At 43.1% G+C, this 19,130-nt stretch overlaps 1 protein-coding gene across 2 annotated transcripts in view; it reads left to right on the plus strand.

The window, feature by feature from the left end:
- The window catches only part of slc13a4 (solute carrier family 13 member 4), a 98,293-nt gene that overhangs the window by 51,617 nt on the left and 27,546 nt on the right, over window positions 1-19,130 (plus strand). The window contains exons 6-11 of one of the 2 annotated variants that reach the window (XM_062066664.1): window positions 925-978; window positions 5,448-5,490; window positions 5,561-5,641; window positions 6,188-6,372; window positions 6,475-6,489; window positions 6,558-6,677. In XM_062066664.1, coding sequence (XP_061922648.1) covers window positions 925-978; window positions 5,448-5,490; window positions 5,561-5,641; window positions 6,188-6,372; window positions 6,475-6,489; window positions 6,558-6,677 — 498 coding nt within the window. The remainder of the gene's footprint in view (window positions 1-924; window positions 979-5,447; window positions 5,491-5,560; window positions 5,642-6,187; window positions 6,373-6,474; window positions 6,490-6,557; window positions 6,678-19,130) is intronic. The other variant, XM_062066665.1, reaches the window with a different exon arrangement.

Raw genomic sequence — 19,130 nt, forward strand, 5'->3', positions numbered from 1 at the left:
TTGTATATTGTCCTTGCATTGACCTTCAGTACTATCATCACATGTTGTATACTGTCCTTGCATTGACCTTCAGTACTATCATCACATGTTGTATACTGTCCTTGCATTGACCTTCAGTACTATCATCACATGTTGTATACTGTCCTTGCATTGACCTTCAGTACTATCATCACATGTTGTATACTGTCCTTGCATTGACCTTCAGTACTGAAACCCCCCTAAAATATTGTTAAGCCCCCCTAAATAATTTGTTGTTATATTTATTTATTTATTTATTTTTAACAAATACATGCCGACATATTGATTATAAAGTGGCCCGAATATGAGTTGAAATAAATAATCATGTAAGCTGTCATTATTCCCTCAGTTTCCCCTCACTTCATAGCGTAAGGTAAAGAGCCCCTTTAGTGCGTCGCTATCCAATCCATTCCACTTGTTCATATAGAAAATGCCCACATCACTCAAAATCCAGTCCGCATTTTCTCTGCGACCTTGCTTGCGGTCCTGCAGGTGTACGAAGCACATTAGCACACAGCACTGCAGAACAAGAACGTGAACGGATGCAAAATGGACATAAGAAACTTTTTCAAGAAAGTAAGTATTCATCACTGCTTGTAGTAAAATGTATTAGCTCCACTTTACACCAGGTCTGTGTTTGACAAAAAGTTACATTCCCGCTCTAAAACAATGCTGCTACTTAGTTAGCTAGTTAGCCTGAAATGCATCATGAAGGTCCTGATTATTTATAAAGTTAAATGTGCACTCTTTTTTACCATTTGCTATCTTTGGGGTTACTTCCTTCTGGAGCATCAGCTGTGTTTCTCACTTTACACATGGAGGAGAACAGGAGCTGAGCTCATTCACGTATGACTATCATCAGTAGATAATAATACTAATCACTCCACAACCCCTATTGACCTGTAGGAGTCAGGGCAGAGGAGCACAGAAAGTGAGAGGGGAGAGGCCTCTACTGGAAAGGTGAGTAGGAGAATAATGATACATATAAATAAATATTAAAACTTTTTTTTTTAAATGGCTTATCAATAAGCCATTTGTCTTATTTATTTCTGGGTGGATCATGTTGACTATTGGTTCTCCTAATTGTCAATCATTCTGGTGATGTTACGTAATGATATATATATATATATATATATATATATATATATATATATATATATATATATATATATATATATATATATATATATATATATATATATATATATATATATATATATATATATATATATACACACACTTTATATTGTTTTCAAAGTGTACATACTTTTACTAAAATATAGACTTTAGTAGAGGCAAGAACCAACTACAAAATTCAAGCGAAATTTGATGGGCCTACTAACTGTGCCCTGAAGCTCTAGCCAGGGGGCGATCAAAGCCAAAATAATTGTCAGATGGACGCAAAGTACCCAAATAGTACCCAAGTAGCCAAAAAGCTAGCATAAAACGCTAGCATGTTCACATGCTAATACAAGAGACGTTAGCATATTTCTAAGATCTATGATTTTTAGGTAGGGGGGATTTAAATAAGTGTAATTTTGAATTATTTGTTGTGCTTGGACATTTTTTCTAACATCCACAAAGTTGAGTGAGCAGGTTGTGTTATGTGTGTTGACTATTTGTCTTGGTTTATTTGCACCATGACTAGGGAAGGTTGTTTGGATTGGGTCATATACAAAAGCCAAAAGCAGTGAAGTTATCACGTTGTGTAAATGGTAAATAAAAAGAGAATAAAATGATTTGCAAAGACAAGATGCTTAACATTCAAACTGGAAAACGTTATCTCATTTGGAGTTTGATGCCTGCAACATGTTTCAAAAAAGCTGGCACAAGTGGCAAAAAAGAGTGAAAAAGTTGAGGAATGCTCATCAAACACTTATTTGGAACATCCCACAGGTGAACAGGCTAATTGGGAACAGGTGGGTGCCATGATTGGGTATAAAAGCAGCTTCCATGAAATGCTCAGTCATTCACAAACAAGGACGGGGCGAGGGTCACCACTTTGTCAACAAATGCCTGAGCAAATTGTTGAAGGACAACATTTCTCAAGCAGCTATTGCAAGGAATTGAAGTCCGTAATATCATCAAAAGGTTGAGAGAATGTGGAGAAATCACTGCAGGTAAGCCATGATATTACACACCTTGGATCCCTCAGGCAGTAGTGCATCAAAAAGCCACATCAGCGTGTAAAGGATATCACCACATGGGCTCAGGAACACTTCAGAAAACCACTGTCAGTAACTACAGTTGGTCGCTACATCTGTAAGTGCAAGTTAAAACTCTACTATGCAAAGCCAAAGCCATTTATCAACAACACCCAGAAACCCGAGCTCATCTAAGATGGACTGATACAAAGTGGAAAAGTGTTCTGTGGTCTGACGAGTCCACATTTCAAATTGTTTTTGGAAACTGTGGACGTCGTGTCCTCCGGACCAAAGAGGAAAAGAACCATCCGGATTGTTCTAGGGTGAAAGTGTAAAAGGCAGCATGTGTGATGGTATGGGGGTGTATTAGTGGCCAAGACATGTTCTAGGGTGAAAGTGTAAAAGGCAGCATGTGTGATGGTATGGGGGTGTATTAGTGGTCAAGACATGTTCTAGGGTGAAAGTGTAAAAGGCAGCATGTGTGATGGTATGGGGGTGTATTAGTGGTCAAGACATGTTCTAGGGTGAAAGTGTAAAAGGCAGCATGTGTGATGGTATGGGGGTGTATTAGTGGCCAAGACATGTTCTAGGGTGAAAGTGTAAAAGGCAGCATGTGTGATGGTATGGGGGTGTATTAGTGGTCAAGACATGGGTAACTTACACATCTGTGAAGGCAACATTAATGCTGAAAGGTACATACAGCTTTTGGAGCAACATATGTTGCCATCCAAGCAACGTTACCATGGACGCCCCTGCTTATTTCAGCAAGACAATGCCAAGCCAGGTGTTACATCAACGTGGCTTCATAGTAAAAGAGTGTGGGTACTAGACTGGCCTGCCTGTAGTCCAGACATTGAAAATGTGTGCAGGCTAAAATATGAGAAGTGAGACTGTTGAACAACTTAAGCTGTACATCAAGCAAGAATGGGAAAGAATTCCACTTCAAAAATGTGTCTCCTCACTTCCCAAACCTTTACTGAGCGTTGTTAAAAGGAAAGGCCATGTAACACAGTGGTAAAAATGCCTTTTTTGCAAAGTGTTGCTGCCATTACATTCTAACTTCATGATTATTTGCAAAAAAATAAGAAAGTTGAACATGAAATATCTTGTCTTTGCAGTCTATTCAATTGAATATAAGTTGAAAAGGATTTGTTGTATTCTCTTTTTATTTACCTTTTACACAACTTCACTGCTTTTGGGGTTTGTATAAAAATGCTGTGCTGTGTACACTTCAAAGTGCAATTCGTGGTCATTAACCTGAATTACTGGCAAAGTTGTAACAATTCTACTGTCAGATATTTAAAATGTTGTGATTCCTTAATAAACTTGTGATGTCTTGCTGGCCAAACTATAAACGCTTGCTCGCCGCTCTTAGTTTGGACACCTCTGGCCTAACTGCAGCTGGAAGTGTCGACAAGGGCAAACAACAAAGAAAGTCTAAATGTTGCGTAGAGTAAAACAAGACAGGACAGGAGACAACTTATGACAGTAAGTTTGTAAAGACGTGATCATTTACTGAAAAACAAGGCCATTGACTCTGCTGGGGGAAAAACAGTCCACAATGGGTTAGGGTCCGATTGGGTTTAATAGAACATTGTCTTATATATGGACTTTTAATAGAACATTGTCTTATATATGGACTTTTAATAGAACATTGTCTTATATATGGACTTTTAATGGAACATTGTGTTATATATGGACTTTTAATAGAACATTGTCTTATATATGGACTTTTAATGGAACATTGGGTTATATATGGACTTTTAATAGAACATTGTCTTATATATGGACTTTTAATGGAACATTGTGTTATATATGGACTTTTAATGGAATATTGTGTTATATATGGACTTTTAATGGAACATTGTCTTATATATGGACTTTTAATGGAACATTGTGTTATATATGGACTTTTAATAGAACATTGTCTTATATATGGACTTTTAATGGAACATTGTCTTATATATGGACTTTTAATAGAACATTGTCTTATATATGGACTTTTAATGGAACATTGTCTTATATATGGACTTTTAATAGAACATTGTCTTATATATGGACTTTTAATGGAACATTGTGTTATATATGGACTTTTAATGGAATATTGTCTTATATATGGACTTTTAATGGAACATTGTGTTATATATGGACTTTTAATGGAACATTGTCTTATATATGGACTTTTAATGGAACATTGTGTTATATATGGACTTTTAATGGAACATTGTGTTATATATGGACTTTTAATGGAACATTGTCTTATATATGGACTTTTAATGGAACATTGTCTTATATATGGACTTTTAATAGAACATTGTGTTATATATGGACTTTTAATAGAACATTGTCTTATATATGGACTTTTAATAGAACATTGTGTTATATATGGACTTTTAATGGAACATTGTGTTATATATGGACTTTTAATGGAACATTGTGTTATATATGGACTTTTAATGGAACATTGTGTTATATGTGGACTTTTAATGGAACATTGTGTTATATGTGGACTTTTAATGGAACATTGTGTTATATATGGACTTTTAATGGAACATTGTGTTATATATGGACTTTTAATGGAACATTGTGTTATATGTGGACTTTTAATGGAACATTGTCTTATATATGGACTTTTAATGGAATATTGTGTTATATATGGACTTTTAATGGAACATTGTGTTATATATGGACTTTTAATGGAACATTGTGTTATATATGGACTTTTAATGGAACATTGTCTTATATATGGACTTTTAATGGAATATTGTGTTATATATGGACTTTTAATGGAACATTGTGTTATATATGGACTTTTAATGGAACATTGTGTTATATGTGGACTTTTAATGGAACATTGTGTTATATGTGGACTTTTAATGGAACATTGTCTTATATATGGACTTTTAATGGAATATTGTGTTATATATGGACTTTTAATGGAACATTGTGTTATATATGGACTTTTAATGGAACATTGTGTTATATATGGACTTTTAATGGAACATTGTCTTATATATGGACTTTTAATGGAACATTGTGTTATATATGGACTTTTAATGGAACATTGTGTTATATGTGGACTTTTAATGGAACATTGTGTTATATATGGACTTTTAATGGAACATTGTGTTATATATGGACTTTTAATGGAACATTGTGTTATATATGGACTTTTAATGGAACATTGTGTTATATGTGGACTTTTAATGGAACATTGTGTTATGGAGTTTTGAGTGTTGAAGTTTTTCTTTGTTCTCATTGCTGCAACGTTGTCTGCACCTCCAGCAATGACTGCAAGAAGAAACATGAGCTGTCTGCACTTTGCCAGGTCAGAATCAGATCATCTTCTTTCACAAGTGGACATGAAAAATGACAAGTGTGTTTGGGGTTGATCCCAGGTCGCCAGCGGCGAGGCCAATGGAGCGACTCCAAACGCCACCCAGGAGGTCATCAGGCACACCAACGGACATTTGCCGCAGGTTCAACACTCCAGGGGGTCTTCGTCGTTTTGGTCGCGACTTTTCCACTACAGAGGGGCTTGGGCCCCGCTCAAATATTAACATTGATTTAGTCATCGTACACTTGATTTAAATCATATCTAATGATTATATTTGACCACCTTGTCAAATGTGTTCATCACAAATTCATTGAACACATAAACTTCAGGCTTAGGTCAGGCTGATTGGAAATATAAATACTAATCAAGTATACTGCCTAAGAAGTAAAATAAATGTACACCATATATAATTATGTAATGCTGAAATGAACTCAATTCATATTTTTTTTTATAAACTAAAGTGTCAGTAAGATTTAAGTGCAAATTAATAGTCATAATTAATTTAGTCATAATTTGTGCGCTGAAAAGACTTCATTATGACTTTTTCTCCAGACTTCTTCTGTTTGTTTGATCTTGTCATTACTGCCACAAGTGGTGGAAAAGTGTATTACAGCTGCGAAAGAGATATTTCTTGGCGGGAGATCTAATCCAAACACTCTTATTGCCACTTCCTCTTTGGCCTTGTCAGGTTGCCGTGGAAATGCCAAACGTAAAGCGAGTGAAGGCCAGGCGGGACTCCCAGTACCCCACCAAGAGAGATCACATGATCTGCAAATGTCTGACGCTCAGCATCACCTACGCTGCCACCATTGGCGGCCTCATCACCATCACCGGCACCTCCACCAACCTGATCTTCGCCGAGCAGTTCAACACGTACGTACTTTTATGTTGTTATGACTCATCTTCGGGGGCTGGCGCGGGATCTGAGATCCTGCTAATCACATTTACTCTAAACGCTAATCCTTCATATTGCAGCCAGCCGGGACAAAGGTCAGCTTTGTGGTCAGTAATATGCAATGTCAGCACATTTGGTGTCTCACACTGCAAAATGTTTGCAGACGTTACCCAGACGCCAAAGTCATCAACTTTGGCACCTGGTTCATCTTCAGTTTCCCCATCGCCATCATCATGCTGGTCCTCACCTGGCTGTGGCTTCACTTCCTCTTCCTGGGCTGCAAGTGAGTGTGAGTGAGTGTGTCTGTGTGTGTGTGAGTGTGTGTGTGTGTGTGTGTGTGTGTGTGTGTGTGTGTGTGTGTGTGTGCAGTGTTGGACAGTAACAAGCTACGTAGCTTAACTACATTTTCCAGTAGCTTGGCTGCTTTTTGAACAAGTAGTGATTCCTGTAGCTTAGCTAGTTTTAGAGCCATGTAGCGAGGTAGCTAACAACGCTACAAGCTACAAAGAGAGAAAATGGACTGCATATTCAGGCCAAATACAAATACGGAGGATGAATGAGAACATCCATGATGGTTGCTTGGTGTTCCTATGATGGATGAATGAGAACATCCATGATGGTTGCTTGGTGTTCCTATGATGGATGAATGAGAACATCCATGATGGTTGCTTGGTGTTCCTATGATGGATGAATGAGAACATCCATGATGGTTGCTTGGTGTTCCTATGATGGATGAATGAGAACATCCATGATGGTTGCTTGGTGTTCCTATGATGGATGAATGAGAACATCCATACATGTGGAGAACATCCATGATGATTGCTTGGTGTTCCTATGATGGATGAATGAGAACATCCATGATGGTTGCTTGGTGTTCCTATGATGGATGAATGAGAACATCCATGATGATTGGTTGGTGTTCCTATGATGGATGAATGAGAACATCCATACATGTGGAAAACATCCATGATGATTGGTTGGTGTTCCTATGATGGATGAATGAGAACATCCATGATGGTTGGTTGGTGTTCCTATGATGGATGAATGAGAACATCCATGATGGTTGCTTGGTGTTCCTATGATGGATGAATGAGAACATCCATGATGATTGGTTGGTGTTCCTATGATGGATGAATGAGAACATCCATACATGTGGAGAACATCCATGATGATTGGTTGGTGTTCCTATGATGGATGAATGAGAACATCCATGATGGTTGGTTGGTGTTCCTATGATGGATGAATGAGAACATCCATGATGATTGGTTGGTGTTCCTATGATGGATGAATGAGAACATCCATGATGGTTGGTTGGTGTTCCTATGATGGATGAATGAGAACATCCATGATGATTGGTTGGTGTTCCTATGATGGATGAATGAGAACATCCATGATGGTTGGTTGGTGTTCCTATGATGGATGAATGAGAACATCCATGATGATTGGTTGGTGTTCCTATGATGGATGAATGAGAACATCCATACATGTGGAGAACATCCATGATGATTGGTTGGTGTTCCTATGATGGATGAATGAGAACATCCATGATGGTTGGTTGGTGTTCCTATGATGGATGAATGAGAACATCCATGATGATTGGTTGGTGTTCCTATGATGGATGAATGAGAACATCCATGATGGTTGGTTGGTGTTCCTATGATGGATGAATGAGAACATCCATACATGTGGAGAACATCCATGATGATTGCTTGGTGTTCCTATGATGGATGAATGAGAACATCCATGATGATTGGTTGGTGTTCCTATGATGGATGAATGAGAACATCCATGATGATTGCTTGGTGTTCCTATGATGGATGAATGAGAACATCCATGATGGTTGGTTGATGTTCCTATGATGGATGAATGAGAACATCCATACATGTGGAGAACATCCATGATGATTGGTTGGTGTTCCTATGATGAGTCACAATTGGCTAAGGTTAGGGTGAAACATTAAGAACTGGCCAATCAGAGGCAAGATAAGGCGGGTCTTTGAAACCAAGAAGTAAAATTCTAACAGACACTCATGTTTTTTTGTTTTTTTCTGTCTTGCCTCTGGTGAGGGCGGTCTCATTTTTCTCCGCTCCCTCCTTCCCTGCTTGCTCTCTTTGTTTAGTCTTGTCTGAACTTTTTTGAAGCCTCTTTCTTTGTGCTGTCCTCAAATCTAAACATCAAACATGGATATGGTCAGCTGGACTCTCGACGCAATTGACAAAGTCTTTTCGACAAGGAAAAGAGGTTCGGGGAGCCTCGGGGTACGTAAAAGATTCCTGGGATAAATGGAGAATCATGTGCCTCTCAGTCCTTTCCATCGAGGACGTGAAAGACATCTACCTATTTGGAACTGTGATCACGGGGCACCTGCCGATTGGGCTGGGCATTGCTCTGATGTATCGTCAAATTTGGAAGACGATGGCAGCCACTCAAGGAGCCCAATGGCTGTTCGTCGCAATGGAAGGATTGGGTCGGGCTGTGGGAACACAGACTGTGGCCATTTCTGAACTGAATCGCAAAATGGATCACATCATGGAGAAGTTTGCTGAGAAGGAGAATTGAATTGAATTTGAGAGAAACCAGCACGGACACATAGAGCAGGCAACTCTGTTGCGAGTTGTTGTGATTATATGTAACATGTTTATGTGTGCTATGCTATGTGAGGTTTTCTCCCTTGGACTCAGTCTGGACCCCCTCCCGAGGGTCCAGCCTTAGACTGATATTTTTTACTCTAACCCCCTTTCCCAATATCACCTTTTTCTCACCTTTTTTTTTTTTAAGGAGCGCCGTAAGTGGCTGATCCGTTGGCGGTCCCGTCTTGTCCCCCTGTAACGTATGTCTGCTCTTAGTGGGATTGTGCCCAAAATTAAATTTCAGTTCTTATGTGTCTTGTACATGTTAAAGAATGAACAATAATAAAGCATCTTGACCAGGAGGGAGTCAGAGACAGAGGGATGCTTCAAGCTGACCACTCAAAAAAAAAGAAACATATTTAAAAATGGCAGAGAGATTCTCTCCCGCAGATGAGATTTTTCCTTTAGTGATGAAGATGAGGTGCAGGAAACAACAATAATGTGTGTCAATCAATCAATCAATCAATCAATTCCTTTATTGTCATTGTCATAATAGCACTTAAAAAGTCATACATGTCAACGAGATTTAGTTTGAGCTTTGTCTAGCGGCATAGAAACTGCATTGAAGTGCAGGTTGACCATAGTCTACAGTTTAGCATTGTCAAGAAGATTGCGAATAGAGGGGGTGTGGGGGTGGGGACAGTCAGATGGGTGTTACGTTGATGTTGCAGCAATGCAATGTCCACAGCACAATTATTGAGGTGGTGAAGAGTGAGGTAATAAGATGGTCTGTTCATTCTCACAGCCTGGGGATACAGACTGTGAGACATTCTGCTGGTCCTGGCGCGAGTCCATCTATACCTCCTTCCAGAGGGTAGTAGGTTGAAGAGGCCATGTGCTGGCTGGTATCTGTCCTTCAGGATGTTGTGTACTGGCTTTAGGCAGCGAGTTGTGTACATGGCTAGTAGGTTGAAGAGGCCACGTGCTGGCTGGTATCTGTCCTTCAGGATGTTGTGTACTGGCTTTAGGCAGCGAGTTGTGTACATGGCTAGTAGGTTGAAGAGGCCATGTGCTGGCTGGTATCTGTCCTTCAGGATGTTGTGTACTGGCTTTAGGCAGCGAGTTGTGTACATGGCTAGTAGGTTGAAGAGGCCATGTGCTGGCTGGTATCTGTCCTTCAGGATGTTGTGTACTGGCTTTAGGCAGTGAGTTGTGTACATGGCTAGTAGGTTGAAGAGGCCACGTGCTGGGTGGTATCTGTCCTTCAGGATGTTGTGTACTGGCTTTAGGCAGCGAGTTGTGTACATGGCTAGTAGGTTGAAGAGGCCACGTGCTGGCTGGTATCTGTCCTTCAGGATGTTGTGTACTGGCTTTAGGCAGCGAGTTGTGTACATGGCTAGTAGGTTGAAGAGGCCACGTGCTGGCTGGTATCTGTCCTTCAGGATGTTGTGTACTGGCTTTAGGCAGCGAGTTGTGTACATGGCTAGTAGGTTGAAGAGGCCACGTGCTGGGTGGTATCTGTCCTTCAGGATGTTGTGTACTGGCTTTAGGCAGCGAGTTGTGTACATGGCTAGTAGGTTGAAGAGGCCACGTGCTGGCTGGTATCTGTCCTTCAGGATGTTGTGTACTGGCTTTAGGCAGCGAGTTGTGTACATGGCTAGTAGGTTGAAGAGGCCATGTGCTGGGTGGTATCTGTCCTTCAGGATGTTGTGTACTGGCTTTAGGCAGTGAGTTGTGTACATGGCTAGTAGGTTGAAGAGGCCATGTGCTGGGTGGTATCTGTCCTTCAGGATGTTGTGTACTGGCTTTAGGCAGCGAGTTGTGTACATGGCTAGTAGGTTGAAGAAGCCACGTGCTGGGTGGTATCTGTCCTTCAGGATGTTGTGTACTGGCTTTAGGCAGCGAGTTGTGTACATGGCTAGTAGGTTGAAGAGGCCACGTGCTGGCTGGTATCTGTCCTTCAGGATGTTGTGTACTGGCTTTAGGCAGTGAGTTGTGTACATGGCTAGTAGGTTGAAGAGGCCACGTGCTGGCTGGTATCTGTCCTTCAGGATGTTGTGTACTGGCTATAGGCAGTGAGTTGTGTACATGGCTAGTAGGTTGAAGAAGCCACGTGCTGGGTGGTATCTGTCCTTCAGGATGTTGTGTACTGGCTTTAGGCAGCGAGTTGTGTACATGGCTAGTAGGTTGAAGAAGCCACATGCTGGGTGGTATCTGTCCTTCAGGATGTTGTGTACTGGCTTTAGGCAGCGAGTTGTGTACATGGCTAGTAGGTTGAAGAGGCCACGTGCTGGGTGGTATCTGTCCTTCAGGATGTTGTGTACTGGCTTTAGGCAGTGAGTTGTGTACATGGCTAGTAGGTTGAAGAGGCCACGTGCTGGCTGGTATCTGTCCTTCAGGATGTTGTGTACTGGCTTTAGGCAGCCAGTTGTGTACATGGCTAGTAGGTTGAAGAGGCCACGTGCTGGCTGGTATCTGTCCTTCAGGATGTTGTGTACTGGCTTTAGGCAGCGAGTTGTGTACATGGCTAGTAGGTTGAAGAGGCCACGTGCTGGCTGGTATCTGTCCTTCAGGATGTTGTGTACTGGCTTTAGGCAGTGAGTTGTGTACATGGCTAGGAGGTTGAAGAGGCCACGTGCTGGCTGGTATCTGTCCTTCAGGATGTTGTGTACTGGCTTTAGGCAGTGAGTTGTGTACATGGCTAGTAGGTTGAAGAGGCCATGTGCTGGGTGGTATCTGTCCTTCAGGATGTTGTGTACTGGCTTTAGGCAGCGAGTTGTGTACATGGCTAGTAGGTTGAAGAGGCCACGTGCTGGGTGGTATCTGTCCTTCAGGATGTTGTGTACTGGCTTTAGGCAGCGAGTTGTGTACATGGCTAGTAGGTTGAAGAAGCCACGTGCTGGGTGGTATCTGTCCTTCAGGATGTTGTGTACTGGCTTTAGGCAGCGAGTTGTGTACATGGCTAGTAGGTTGAAGAGGCCACGTGCTGGGTGGTATCTGTCCTTCAGGATGTTGTGTACTGGCTTTAGGCAGCGAGTTGTGTACATGGCTAGTAGGTTGAAGAAGCCACGTGCTGGGTGGTATCTGTCCTTCAGGATGTTGTGTACTGGCTTTAGGCAGCGAGTTGTGTACATGGCTAGTAGGTTGAAGAGGCCATGTGCTGGCTGGTATCTGTCCTTCAGGATGTTGTGTACTGGCTTTAGGCAGCGAGTTGTGTACATGGCTAGTAGGTTGAAGAGGCCACGTGCTGGCTGGTATCTGTCCTTCCAGATGTTGTGTACTGGCTTTAGGCAGCCAGTTGTGTACATGGCTAGTAGGTTGAAGAGGCCACGTGCTGGCTGGTATCTGTCCTTCAGGATGTTGTGTACTGGCTTTAGGCAGTGAGTTGTGTACATGGCTAGTAGGTTGAAGAGGCCATGTGCTGGGTGGTATCTGTCCTTCAGGATGTTGTGTACTGGCTTTAGGCAGCGAGTTGTGTACATGGCTAGTAGGTTGAAGAGGCCACGTGCTGGGTGGTATCTGTCCTTCAGGATGTTGTGTACTGGCTTTAGGCAGTGAGTTGTGTACATGGCTAGTAGGTTGAAGAGGCCACGTGCTGGCTGGTATCTGTCCTTCAGGATGTTGTGTACTGGCTTTAGGCAGCCAGTTGTGTACATGGCTAGTAGGTTGAAGAGGCCACGTGCTGGCTGGTATCTGTCCTTCAGGATGTTGTGTACTGGCTTTAGGCAGCGAGTTGTGTACATGGCTAGTAGGTTGAAGAGGCCATGTGCTGGCTGGTATCTGTCCTTCAGGATGTTGTGTACTGGCTTTAGGCAGTGAGTTGTGTACATGGCTAGTAGGTTGAAGAGGCCATGTGCTGGGTGGTATCTGTCCTTCAGGATGTTGTGTACTGGCTTTAGGCAGCGAGTTGTGTACATGGCTAGTAGGTTGAAGAGGCCACGTGCTGGGTGGTATCTGTCCTTCAGGATGTTGTGTACTGGCTTTAGGCAGCGAGTTGTGTACATGGCTAGTAGGTTGAAGAAGCCACGTGCTGGGTGGTATCTGTCCTTCAGGATGTTGTGTACTGGCTTTAGGCAGCGAGTTGTGTACATGGCTAGTAGGTTGAAGAGGCCATGTGCTGGCTGGTATCTGTCCTTCAGGATGTTGTGTACTGGCTTTAGGCAGCGAGTTGTGTACATGGCTAGTAGGTTGAAGAGGCCACGTGCTGGCTGGTATCTGTCCTTCCAGATGTTGTGTACTGGCTTTAGGCAGCCAGTTGTGTACATGGCTAGTAGGTTGAAGAGGCCACGTGCTGGCTGGTATCTGTCCTTCAGGATGTTGTGTACTGGCTTTAGGCAGCGAGTTGTGTACATGGCTAGTAGGTTGAAGAGGCCACGTGCTGGGTGGTATCTGTCCTTCAGGATGTTGTGTACTGGCTTTAGGCAGTGAGTTGTGTACATGGCTAGTAGGTTGAAGAGGCCACGTGCTGGCTGGTATCTGTCCTTCAGGATGTTGTGTACTGGCTTTAGGCAGCCAGTTGTGTACATGGCTAGTAGGTTGAAGAGGCCACGTGCTGGCTGGTATCTGTCCTTCAGGATGTTGTGTACTGGCTTTAGGCAGCGAGTTGTGTACATGGCTAGTAGGTTGAAGAGGCCATGTGCTGGGTGGTATCTGTCCTTCAGGATGTTGTGTACTGGCTTTAGGCAGTGAGTTGTGTACATGGCTAGTAGGTTGAAGAGGCCACGTGCTGGCTGGTATCTGTCCTTCAGGATGTTGTGTACTGGCTTTAGGCAGTGAGTTGTGTACATGGCTAGTAGGTTGAAGAGGCCACGTGCTGGGTGGTATCTGTCCTTCAGGATGTTGTGTACTGGCTTTAGGCAGTGAGTTGTGTACATGGCTAGTAGGTTGAAGAGGCCATGTACTGGGTGGTATCTGTCCTTCAGGATGTTGTGTACTGGCTTTAGGCAGCGAGTTGTGTACATGGCTAGTAGGTTGAAGAGGCCACGTGCTGGGTGGTATCTGTCCTTCAGGATGTTGTGTACTGGCTTTAGGCAGCGAGTTGTGTACATGGCTAGTAGGTTGAAGAGGCCACGTGCTGGGTGGTATCTGTCCTTCAGGATGTTGTGTACTGGCTTTAGGCAGTGAGTTGTGTACATGGCTAGCAGGTTGAAGAGGCCACGTGCTGGCTGGTATCTGTCCTTCAGGATGTTGTGTACTGGCTTTAGGCAGCGAGTTGTGTACATGGCTAGTAGGTTGAAGAGGCCACGTGCTAGCTGGTATCTGTCCTTCAGGATGTTGTGTACTGGCTTTAGGCAGTGAGTTGTGTACATGGCTAGTAGGTTGAAGAGGCCACGTGCTGGCTGGTATCTGTCCTTCAGGATGTTGTGTACTGGCTTTAGGCAGCGAGTTGTGTACATGGCTAGTAGGTTGAAGAGGCCACGTGCTGGCTGGTATCTGTCCTTCAGGATGTTGTGTACTGGCTTTAGGCAGTGAGTTGTGTACATGGCTAGTAGGTTGAAGAGGCCATGTGCTGGGTGGTATCTGTCCTTCAGGATGTTGTGTACTGGCTTTAGGCAGCGAGTTGTGTACATGGCTAGTAGGTTGAAGAGGCCACGTGCTGGGTGGTATCTGTCCTTCAGGATGTTGTGTACTGGCTTTAGGCAGTGAGTTGTGTACATGGCTAGTAGGTTGAAGAGGCCACGTGCTGGCTGGTGTCTGTCCTTCAGGATGTTGTGTACTGGCTTTAGGCAGCGAGTTGTGTACATGGCTAGTAGGTTGAAGAGGCCATGTGCTGGGTGGTATCTGTCCTTCAGGATGTTGTGTACTGGCTTTAGGCAGTGAGTTGTGTACATGGCTAGTAGGTTGAAGAGGCCACGTGCTGGCTGGTATCTGTCCTTCAGGATGTTGTGTACTGGCTTTAGGCAGTGAGTTGTGTACATGGCTAGTAGGTTGAAGAGGCCACGTGCTGGGTGGTATCTGTCCTTCAGGATGTTGTGTACTGGCTTTAGGCAGTGAGTTGTGTACATGGCTAGTAGGTTGAAGAGGCCACGTGCTGGCTGGTATCTGTCCTTCCAGATGTTGTGTACTGGCTTTAGGCAGCCAGTTGTGTACATGGCTAGTAGGTTGAAGAGGCCACGTGCTGGCTGGTATCTGTCCTTCAGGATGTTGTGTACTGGCTTTAGGCAGCGAGTTGTGTACATGGCTAGTAGGTTGAAGAGGCCACGTGCTGGGTGGTATCTGTCCTTCAGGATGTTGTGTACTGGCTTTAGGCAGTGAGTTGTGTACATGGCTAGTAGGTTGAAGAGGCCACGTGCTGGCTGGTATCTGTCCTTCAGGATGTTGTGTACTGGCTTTAGGCAGCCAGTTGTGTACATGGCTAGTAGGTTGAAGAGGCCACGTGCTGGCTGGTATCTGTCCTTCAGGATGTTGTGTACTGGCTTTAGGCAGCGAGTTGTGTACATGGCTAGTAGGTTGAAGAGGCCATGTGCTGGGTGGTATCTGTCCTTCAGGATGTTGTGTACTGGCTTTAGGCAGTGAGTTGTGTACATGGCTAGTAGGTTGAAGAGGCCACGTGCTGGCTGGTATCTGTCCTTCAGGATGTTGTGTACTGGCTTTAGGCAGTGAGTTGTGTACATGGCTAGTAGGTTGAAGAGGCCACGTGCTGGGTGGTATCTGTCCTTCAGGATGTTGTGTACTGGCTTTAGGCAGTGAGTTGTGTACATGGCTAGTAGGTTGAAGAGGCCATGTACTGGGTGGTATCTGTCCTTCAGGATGTTGTGTACTGGCTTTAGGCAGCGAGTTGTGTACATGGCTAGTAGGTTGAAGAGGCCACGTGCTGGGTGGTATCTGTCCTTCAGGATGTTGTGTACTGGCTTTAGGCAGCGAGTTGTGTACATGGCTAGTAGGTTGAAGAGGCCACGTGCTGGGTGGTATCTGTCCTTCAGGATGTTGTGTACTGGCTTTAGGCAGTGAGTTGTGTACATGGCTAGCAGGTTGAAGAGGCCACGTGCTGGCTGGTATCTGTCCTTCAGGATGTTGTGTACTGGCTTTAGGCAGCGAGTTGTGTACATGGCTAGTAGGTTGAAGAGGCCACGTGCTGGCTGGTATCTGTCCTTCAGGATGTTGTGTACTGGCTTTAGGCAGTGAGTTGTGTACATGGCTAGTAGGTTGAAGAGGCCACGTGCTGGCTGGTATCTGTCCTTCAGGATGTTGTGTACTGGCTTTAGGCAGCGAGTTGTGTACATGGCTAGTAGGTTGAAGAGGCCACGTGCTGGCTGGTATCTGTCCTTCAGGATGTTGTGTACTGGCTTTAGGCAGTGAGTTGTGTACATGGCTAGTAGGTTGAAGAGGCCATGTGCTGGGTGGTATCTGTCCTTCAGGATGTTGTGTACTGGCTTTAGGCAGCGAGTTGTGTACATGGCTAGTAGGTTGAAGAGGCCACGTGCTGGGTGGTATCTGTCCTTCAGGATGTTGTGTACTGGCTTTAGGCAGTGAGTTGTGTACATGGCTAGTAGGTTGAAGAGGCCACGTGCTGGCTGGTGTCTGTCCTTCAGGATGTTGTGTACTGGCTTTAGGCAGTGAGTTGTGTACATGGCTAGTAGGTTGAAGAGGCCACGTGCTGGGTGGTATCTGTCCTTCAGGATGTTGTGTACTGGCTTTAGGCAGTGAGTTGTGTACATGGCTAGTAGGTTGAAGAGGCCACGTGCTGGCTGGTATCTGTCCTTCAGGATGTTGTGTACTGGCTTTAGGCAGCGAGTTGTGTACATGGCACTCATCTCTGGGAGTATCGTCCTTGTCATTTTCCCCGCCGCTTTAACCACTCGCTGGAGGGTCTGTTGGTTGGCAGATAGCAAACCACACTAAAAAGCCCTAAGTGAGGACACTGCTGATGGCACACTTGTAAAAGTTTCAATCAATCAATCAATCAATCAATGTTTATTTATATAGCCCTAAATCACAAGTGTCTCAAAGGGCTGTACAAGCCACAACGACATCCTCGGTACAGAGCCCACATACGGGCAAGGAAAAACTCACCCCAGTGGGACGTCGGTGAATGACTATGAGAAATCAAGTTTACCATTGATTTCTGCGGAATGTTTGCGCATTTTAGTTCCTTCAAAAAAAAAAGACATTCTTGGGCCTTTCCGACTGTACAAGCAATGTTAATGTCCCAGCATAGATCTTCTCTTATGTTCACCCCTAACAATTTGAAATGCTTGACCCTTTCTACCAGATTGTTATTCATTAAAGGTGGAGGGTGTTTCTTCTGCCCTTTCTTGCGGAAGTCTACAATTAGTTCTTTGGTTTTGTTAGTGTTACGAAGCAAGTTGTTAGCACACCATGAAGCCATGGCAAGTGTCCTCGGCCATGTTTACACAAATGTTTGCATTTAGAGAAAACAATGCCTTTGTTTTTAGTTGTTTGTATGTGTGTATATATATATATATATATACATTTATGTACCGGTATGTATTTTAACAAAAAATGTTAGTGTACATGAAACATATGTTTATTATTGTCATTTAGTCCTTAAATAAAATAGTGAACATACTAGACAACTTGTCTTTTAGTAGTAAGTAAACAAACAACGACTCCTAATTAGTCGTATGCATTAACATATTGTGTCATTTATACACCTATTATTTTGTACACATTATGAGGGACAAACTGTAAAAATGGATTATTAATCTGCTTGTTGATTTACTGTTAATATCTGCTTATTTTCTGTTTCAACATGTTCTATCTACACTTCTGTTCAAATGTAATAATCACTTATTCTTTTCTTCTTTGATACTTTTGGATGATACCACACATTTAGGTATGGATCTGATACCAAGTAGTTACAGGATCATACATTGGTCATATTCAAAGTCCTCATGTATATTTATATATTTCCTGACTTTATAAACATGATATGAATTAAAAAAAAGTAAAAAAGATTTTGTGATGAAAACAAATATCGACTAGTATTATCGACTAGATACAGTCCTGTACTTGGTATCAATACAGTGGATGTCAGGTGTAGATCCACCCATGGCATTTGTTTACATTGTGACGGCGGTGAGCTATTGTATCCTCCTACGCTGTGTAGTGAAGCATGTTTAGCTATTCCGCGTCCTGCAGTGGTAATGCTACTTGTAAGAAACTTACTTTATTTGTCGCTATGGAGGCCAGGATTAGTGGATTAGAAGTAGATAAAACACTGCCGATTGCGGATGGACGTTAGCCGCTAACTAGCTAGCCATGTTAGATGTAAATATAAAGTGAATACAATAATTTGCAAATCCTTTTCAAGCCATATTCAGTTGAATATGCTACAAAGACAACATATTTCATGTTCAAACTCATAAACTTTATTTATTTTTTGCAAATAATAATTAACTTAGAATTTCATGGCTGCAACACGTGCCAAAGTAGTTGTGAAAGGGCATGTTCACCACTGTGTTACATGGCCTTTCCTTTGAACAACACTCAGTAAAGGTTTGGGAAGTGAGGAGACACATTTTTGAAGTGGAATTCTTTCCCATTCTTGCTTGATGTACAGCTTAAGTTGTTCAACAGTCCGGGGGTCTCCCTTCTGCTATTTTAGGTGCCACACATTTTCAATGTCTGGACTACAGGCAGGCCAGTCTAGTACCCACACTCTTTTACTATGAAGCCACGTGGCTTGGCATTGTCTTGCTGAAATAAGCAGGGGCGTCCATGGTAACGTTGCTTGGATGGCAACACATGTTGCTCCAAAAGCTGTATGTACCTTTCAGCATTAATGGTGCCTTCACAGATGTGTAAGTTGTGAAGTGAAGTGAAGTGAATTATATTTATATAGCGCTTTTCTCTAGTGACTCAAAGCGCTTTACATAGTGAAACCCAATATCTAAGTTACATTTAAACCAGAGTGGGTGGGACTGGGAACAGGTGGGTAAAGTGTCTTGCCCAAGGACACAACAGCAGTGACTAGGATGGCGGAAGCGGGGATCGAACCTGCAACCCTCAAGTTGCTGGCACGGCCACTCTACCAACCGAGCTATACTGCCCCAAGTTACCCATGTCTTGGCCACTAATACACCCCCATACCATCACACATGCTGCCTTTTACACTTTCACCCTAGAACATGTCTTGACCACTAATACACCCCCATACCATCACACATGCTGCCTTTTACACTTTCACCCTAGAACAATCTGGA

Source organism: Entelurus aequoreus, linkage group LG12 (assembly GCF_033978785.1).
Source record: "Entelurus aequoreus isolate RoL-2023_Sb linkage group LG12, RoL_Eaeq_v1.1, whole genome shotgun sequence".
Lineage (NCBI taxonomy): Eukaryota > Metazoa > Chordata > Actinopteri > Syngnathiformes > Syngnathidae > Entelurus > Entelurus aequoreus.